The 8024-nt window shown below is 39.7% G+C and overlaps 2 protein-coding genes across 2 annotated transcripts in view; both read left to right on the plus strand.

Annotated features, from left to right (window-relative positions):
• The window catches only part of Pyurf (PIGY upstream reading frame), a 2763-nt gene extending 1290 nt beyond the window's left edge, over positions 1-1473 (plus strand). The window contains exons 3-4 of the mRNA XM_023706838.1: positions 1-185; positions 1317-1473. Coding sequence (XP_023562606.1) covers positions 1-185; positions 1317-1458 — 327 coding nt within the window. The 3' untranslated portion in view covers positions 1459-1473. The remainder of the gene's footprint in view (positions 186-1316) is intronic.
• A 20-nt stretch (positions 1474-1493) lies between these two features.
• Pigy (phosphatidylinositol glycan anchor biosynthesis class Y) lies at positions 1494-2717 on the plus strand. Its single transcript, XM_023706824.1, has one exon. The coding sequence runs from the start codon at positions 1546-1548 to the stop codon at positions 1759-1761; it is 216 nt and encodes a 71-aa protein (XP_023562592.1). The 5' UTR covers positions 1494-1545; the 3' UTR covers positions 1762-2717.
• Positions 2718-8024: the final 5307 nt, after the last annotated feature.

Consider the following 8024-nt stretch of genomic DNA (forward strand, 5'->3'; position numbering starts at 1 on the left):
CGGCTGGGCCGGAGGGTCGTGTCGGGGACGCGCGCGCCTCGGTGGGCGGTGGTGCCCCGGGCCCTCCGCGCGGCTGGCTCGCGGTTCGTGGCGGGGGCAAGCGAGGGGGCAGAGCAGCCGCCCCGCGCCTTCGACCCCGCGCTGCTGGAGTTCCTGGTGTGCCCGCTCTCCAAGAAGCCGCTCCGGTGAGGCCCGGCGCGGGGTGGCCGCGCGACCTCTCGTGGCGGTCGCTCGGGCGCGCGGTCGCGGGCTGCGGGCGCTTGTGGGTTTGCCATGAACAGTTGTACCTTGTTCAGAATCACTCTCATTGCTTTATGCAACCAAGTTTAGGAGCCGCGGTGGTTAAGGACAAATCTAAAGCACGCAAGGTTGTAAGCCAAGATGATGAAAAATAGTAGCGTCCAGAGTCTCCTAGTGCCGGGTGGGACTTGGATCCTGACGGGCGAGCGTTCGTTGGGGTTTGCGAACACCTCGACAACACTTAACCTAGTTCTGCTGCTCTACGGTTCCAAGCTAAACTGAATAATGACTCCAGTATCCCAGATGACACCAAAATGTTATCAGTGGTAATCTTTGGGTGATAAGTAGCTAGCATTTTTTATAGTATAAAGTTACTTTTTCTAGTTTTCCCTCGTTTTCTTAAGTAGTGAAATTACCATTTGATTTACCATGTAGCAGTTGCATAACTAGCTCAACTGTGCTCTCCCTTCATTTCCATGTTCCTTCATTTCTGTCCTCATCTTTCTCAAACTTTTAGTTTGTATATTTTGATTTTTCATTGGTAATGCATGAGTTCAATTTTCTTGTGAAAGGAAGAAGTTGAATTACTAGTTTTTGTTCCAACAGTAAATCAGTTGGGATGATTTGGGGATTGAGTATAATGATGAAGGTATATTTGAGACTGGGCGTGGTGGCTCGCGCCTGTAATCCCAGCTCTCCAAAGGCTGTAAACAGCCAGGTTACTATGAGTCCAATCTAGTAGTGAGACCCTGAACACCCTGGAGACCCTTTCCTAAAATACAAAAACAAACAAACAAGATATATTTGGATAAAAGGGAGATCTGATTGATATGAAAAGAATTAGGTATAACTTGAATAAAGTGAAAAAGATAATTTGAGAGGTAATGATGCTAATGGGAACAATTACAGGATAAACCCCTAAGAGAAATGGTTGAATTGGCCATTACTGCTTTTAGAATTGACTGTTCTGGAATTAGCCTTATTTGAAGAATTAGATAAATGATATTTTATATTGACCATCAAGTTCTTGCAAGTGTTTTGGTTTTCACAATTCTTTGTTCTCTCCTCGCCCCCAGATATGAAGCATCCACAAATGAACTGATCAATGAAGAGCTGGGGATAGCTTATCCAATCATTGATGGGATTCCTAACATGATACCACAAACAGCTAGAGCAGCACATCAACAGAAGAAGCAAGAAGAAACAGAGCAGCACTGAATCAACGTTTTAAAACAACACTGCTACATTTTCTTCTTATATATACTTTAAAACAGGGCCGCAGCAGTTTGTGAGTGAGGAAGAAGAATGTTTCTGTCTCTGCCTACTCTGACTGTGCTTATTCCACTGATCTCCTTAGCAGGACTGTTCTACTCAGCCTCTGTGGAGGAAGACTTCCCACAGGGCTGCACAAGTACAGCCAGCCTTTGCTTTTACAGTCTGCTCTTGCCCATCACCATAACAGTGTATGTGTTCTTCCACCTCTGGACCTGGATGGGTATTAAGCTCTTCAGGCATAATTAATACTGTATTAAGTCCTAAGCACTTGGTGTTTGAAAGCTCAGCGAGGTGGAATACTGGAGACCTATTTAGTTTGGAGGAAAGTTGCTTTGCCTTGCTTAACTCAGTTTTAGGACTAAAAGGCTAAAGATGCAGAAGCTTTGATTGTACTTCTAGTTCTGCCCTTGTTTTTTGAAGATTCTGACTGCTGTATCAGAAACAATAAAATGTGATGGAGATTAACTCCTCTAATCATCATCTGAGTGATTTTGTTAGTCCATTCATCTAAGTTAAGTTATTGGTAATTCTGTTTAGCTTCAAAGTCAATGGGAAAGTCATATGTTAGAGATGATTCAATCTCAAAGAATAGTTCTAGAAAACAATATATATCAGAATAGTTCTAGAGAAGTGCATTTAAACTAGTGTTATAATAAAATGTCATAAACTTATAAAAATTCTGAGTTTGCAAAAGTTTGGCGTTAAATGCTTCCATTAATAAGATAACAGTTTTCCATAAAAAACCTAGTTTGCAAGTTTTCTTCTGTTCTGTCACAGGAATATGGTACGGAGGGAGGAAAATATAAATAAGAAAAATGTAGAGGCTAGGGCTGATGGTGATGGCACAGTTGTAGGAGCTTGCCTAGTATTTTTACAAGGCTTAGCTTGGGTTGACCCCTTGCATCGAAAAAAAAAAAAAATGTGTACAGAGCACTCAGAGTCAGTTCTAGGGAAAGTAGCATGTTAGACAGGTATGGGTAGGTAGGGATAGGAAAACTTGCTTGAAGCTGATTATGGTCCTATTGAGCATAGAGCCGTGTTACGAAGCATATTCAAGTTTTAGCTGCCGTAGATCTATCAAGCACTAATGAAGGTTTGAGCCTTGGTTTTTCTGTAACTTTGAACTGATTGAGCATAGTATAAAACCAGTCTTTTGTTTGCTTTTTTGAGACAAGATCTTACTATGTAGTTCAGGCTGACCTTAAAAATCATTATACATCCCAGGCTGGCCTCAAACTTGATATTTCTGTCTCAGCCTCCTGAGTGCTGGGATTACAAGCATGTGCCAGCAGGTCTGTGTCTGGTACAGTAATGATTTTTGAAGTATAACAGTAAATATTTCAGTGGTTAACCCAGAGAAACCTAAGTATTAAATATAAATTTTGTTTGTGCGTGTGTGTATGAGCACATGGAACATGTGTGCTTTGTATCTGTCTAAGCAGTCTACCAGAGCTGTCTCATCCCAAAACTTGATTTTTTTTTTTTTTTTTTTTTAATGTATTTGGTGCAGGGTCTCACTATCCAGCTCAGACTAGTAGTGATCTTCCTGTTTTCAGCCTCCTCAGTTCTGGGATTTAAGGAAGCTGCCACCACGCCTGGTTTCAGTGGCTGGCTCAGCAGCATGTGGGGGGGGGGGGGTCAAATCCCAGTCCCTGTGCTTGCCTAAGCAGGCATTTAGTCCTCTTAGCTACCCTGCCAGCCCCAAAACTTGATTCTTTACTAGCATCTTAAAATAATTTCATAGATTTAGATTCTTTCCCATCAAGAGAAAAAAATGTGAGATGTGTTTTCTATTACCTTTAATTCAATATATACTAACAATAAAATCATACTTTAAAGTTACTATGGCAAGATAACCTCGAAGAGTGATTATCCAGTAGGCAGCTTTTTTTTTTGTGGCCAGCTCAGCCCACCCTGGGGGCAGAGCTAGCATGGCATGTGGTGCTGGAGATTGAATCGAGGTCCCTTGCCTAAGCAGGTGCTTGAGGCCTCTGAGCTATCTCACCAGCCCCAAGAGGGACTTCTTAATTAACACTACATCCACATTTAACTAACTGCAAACTGTTCAGCAATGTATCCTGAGAAGTCAGTTTTATCTTTTGGATGTTAATCAGTTAACACTTTAGAGAAAGTTGACAGTATATTCCTGAGGAAATTTATTATTTAACTATTCTCACTAATACAGTCCAGTTAGTAATCGTTTGTCAGAACTATATAGGTACAGTTCAAGGCATGTCACTCATAGCCATCTTTTCATCTTATAATCTAAGGGACAGAACCTTGATCTGTATGGGGATAAGGGGAGAGCAAACCCAGTAACTTATGCTAAAAAACTGCCGCACCACTGAGCTACACCCGTCTTTTACCTACTTGGCCTCGCAAGTAGCAGGAGTTACAGGTGTGCCTACCCTGTTCAGTTGAGACAGAAGCACAGAGAGATCAATTTACCCATAAAATAACTGGACTGCAGTGCAACCACCTAGAAATCTGGTTTCAGTCTTTATCTCTGCAGTGTGCCTCTTCATTCAGTTAAAACCATAAGAAAAATAGAATTAGGAAACAAAATGCTTAGATTCTAATTCTTACTTAATACAGGACCAGGTAGATACTCTTTATTTTCTAAAATACCATGTGTTTTATCTAGCAGAAGTAATTTTTAATCTGTAAGACAAGGTTACTATAGTTTATATTTTATAAAGTACTACAATCTGAAGCAATCCAATACAAATATTTAAGGAAAGGGAAATGTTAATCACCCCATTTTTCTCATACACTGTATAAATGTATCAAAACACCCTACACATATACCATTATGTGTTAATTTAAAAAAAACCAACCCAGGTGTGGTGGCACATGCACATGCCTGTAATCCTAGCACTCAGGCGGTTGAGGCAGGAGGATTACCACAAATTCAAGGTCAGCCTTGGCTGCACATAAGTTCAAGGACAGTCTATACTACAAAGCAAGTTCTTGTTAAGAGACACAGAGACAGAAACAGAGAGAGACCATACATTTTATTCTCGTGTTTTACCTGTTTTTACTGCCTCTTTGGGGGCAAGGAATTTCCTGTCTAAATAGTAAACTCAGCATTTTTTAATCTAATGCTTAAAAGGAAGTGGGCAGCTATTTCTAAATGAATGCATAACGCATGACTGATAAACTTTATAACCTTAACCAACTTCGTTAACATCTTATATCCTCATCTTGAGGACTAGAAGTCCTTCCTCTCTCATAAAATTAAATTTTACATGCAAAAGTACTTTGTAAGAACTCCATGATTGTGACTTATTCTAGAATGGATCCTGTAGTGTTAGGAGCTCTGGAGGGCTGCTCTGCAGTGAAACAAGCCTAACTGGCAAAATTATGTCTTCAAAATCTCATTAAATTATCCCAAGGGCTTATAGGAACCAGAGCATTTAAGAAAAGCAAGTAAAACTTGTTTAAAAAAATAAAAAGAATAAATTACCAACCATCTTTTTTCAGAGTGGTGGCTACTTCAGAAGGAAGCAGCTGTAAATAGGACTCATTCTTCCCCAGCTCTTACATGATGTTATCTTCTGGGAAGTGCAAGCCCCCAGATGGTTATGGTAATTATAAAACATTAGAAGATGTGCTCATTTATTCTCTTTAACTGATTTGCAGAGTGAGTGTAAAAAAATATTGTGCAATTATATCTGGGGTCTATAGCATATGTAACATACTTGCTATTAACAACACATAGAAAGTGAATGAGTGGAGTCATTCCTGGAGGAAGGAAATGATAACAAATAGTAATTTGAAGTTAAAGGAACACACGAAGAGAATTAGAAAACAAGAAATTAGTAAAAGCAATGCTATAAATATGTACTTGCTATCCTTTCTTTTCTGTAAGACTTAGTGGCACATGCCTGAAATCCCAGCACTCAGGAGGCTGAGGGAGGATTGCCCCAAGTCCGAGACTAGCCTTGCTATGTATTGAATTTGAGACCAGCCTAAACTGCAAAGCATGAAAGCCCTGTCTCAACATATGTATCGCTGGGTCTATAATATATAAATATTCTATGCATGACAATAGTACAAAAAGTGAAAAACAATAGAGCTATATGAAAGTGGCATTTCTGTTTTACCTGCACTCTTATGAGTAGACCTGTAGTTTTACTAGATCTCATAGGTTCTCATCCTGCTGGTCAGAATATAACATGCTGCAATTTCTTAGGACAATGGCTGGTGGTTCCTCCACAAGAGTAAAAACCGAATTACTGTGGTGCTCAGTAAATCTACTCCTAGGTACATATACACTCAATAAGCATGAAACCTATGTCACTATAGCCACATAAAGACTTGTGTAAATGTATGTAGCAAGCATCATTGATAATAGCAAACAAAAAAGTGTCCAGTGTCCATCGACTAATGGATAGATGAAATGTGGTAAAAATACAATGGAATATTATTTGGCAAGAAGTAACATGTGCTAAATGAACCACTTATATAAATCACATATTATTTGATTATATTAGCATGAAATGTCCATTACAGGCAAATTACATTAGTGGTGGCCTAGGGCTGGAGGTAAAGGGAAGATTAGAATAAAGAGTACAGGGCTTCTCTTCAGCGTGAGGAAAATGTTCAAAATGTGATTGTGGTAATGGTTTCATAACTCTGAGGATATACTAAAAAACATTCGGTTGTACAGTTAACATAGCTGAATTACATTAGTTTCTCCTTTTTACCTTATCCGTGGGGGATACATGGTAAGTAAGAACTCTGATGAGTGCCTGAAATAGCAAGTAGTGCTGAAGACTAGCACAGGGATAATATGTACTATTTTTTCTATACATACATACATATATACATACATACCTTAAATAATGTTTACTTTATAAATTAGCCATGTAAAAATTAATAAAATAAATATTTAATAATTAAAAGCTGGGGTCTCTCTTGAAAAAGTCAAAACAACCTGGATTTCCTGGTACACACCTGTAATCGGCACTCTGGAAGGAGAAATAAGATCCCAAGTTTGAGCTCTGCCTGAGCAGTTTAGTGAAATCATGTCTCAAAATGAAAATATACGAAAGAGCTGAAGACGTAACTCAATGTGAAAGCCCTGGATTCAATCTTCAGTAACACACATACACGAAATGCCAAACAAAGATACTTTAGGCCACTGACCATAGGTAATCACACACATAGAAAGTGAAAGGATGGGTCCGGGGAGATGGCTCAGTAGGATAAGTGCTTGACCGGCAAACGCAAGGATCTGAGTTCAATCCCCGGTTCCGCAAAAAAAAAAGAAAGTGAAAGGAAGCCAACATTTTGGCCGTAGCCTTCCAAGGTCAATTAAGACTCAGGACATATGAGAACTTGTACTGTAACGTCATGTAACTCGGTAGTGTCCCAAATTTTCTGATCAAAGAGATTACGGGGCCAAAGAGGAAAGTGATCGATGATGTAAAGTGTGCCTAAGGAGAGTCACATGGAAAGAAAACATTCTCTCAGGCTTTCACAGAGAGCACATTGGCCAAGCAATGGCCGTGACTCATCCACATGGCTGACACTAACAAGGTTCTACAATCGGAGGTACAGGATCTCAGGATAAATCCTGAGGGGATTTCACTGACCTTATCAGACCCAAAGGCTACAACTCTTGTTGCATAGGTCCTGCTTTATCTCGGTCTTCACCATCCAGCAGAAAAGTATAAAAACGAAGTATAAGAAGTAAAGTCATGCTGTTGAGCTGTAGGGGACCCTGGTCAACAATTTCTGACATTGCCAGTGAAGCGGAAGACCCAATACTATTATGGACTATTGGACTCTTTCAGAATATTTTGCTGAGTTAACACACCTATAATATTCAAATAACGGAACTTAAACAAGGGGATACAGATGAATGTCCATTTTGTATCTGTGTGTGTATTCAAAATGTTTAAGATAGATATATAGTTACATTCTCTTAATGGAGGGATTTGTTCTAATAGTTTTTGTAAATAGGATATCATGTTCACATCTTGTACAGCAATTAACCACTAGGAAGAATGTATGCAATGTGTTAATTATTGAAACTGTCCTAGCAATTTGGTTTGAAACTGTCTCATTGCTATTTGTTTCTCAATAGGATTATGGAAAAAAATAAAAGACCATTTGGTTTAGTTAAAAACTGTTAAAAAAAAAAAAGTGAAAGAGATTAATACATATATACCAGTGGAGGTGAACCTATGGCATGTGTGTGGCAGTGGGCTATATTTTTTAAAGCTATAAAAGGTTTCCCATCATTGATCTATATTAGTGTGAATTATATCTCAATAAAGTTACTAAAAACAAGGTTTGGCAAGGTAGTTCAGCAGACTAAGCATCTGGTTAGGCAAGTGCAGGTACCACAGTTCAATCCCCAGTATCACATGCTGCACTGGCCCCACCCCCAGGACACGCTGGGTGAGGAGTCTAGGCGTGGGGCGCACATCTGTAATCCCAGCACTGAGGAGGATGAAAAGAAGAGGATCACTGAGCTGCAAAATGAGACCCTGTACCTA

This window comes from Octodon degus, unplaced genomic scaffold (genome assembly GCF_000260255.1).
Source record: "Octodon degus isolate 3935 unplaced genomic scaffold, OctDeg1.0 scaffold00272, whole genome shotgun sequence".
Lineage (NCBI taxonomy): Eukaryota > Metazoa > Chordata > Mammalia > Rodentia > Octodontidae > Octodon > Octodon degus.

Coding starts and splice junctions, on each gene's coding strand:
- Pigy (XM_023706824.1), top strand. CDS start 1,546: ATGTTTCTGTCTCTGCCTACTCTGACTGTGCTTATTCCACTGATCTCC.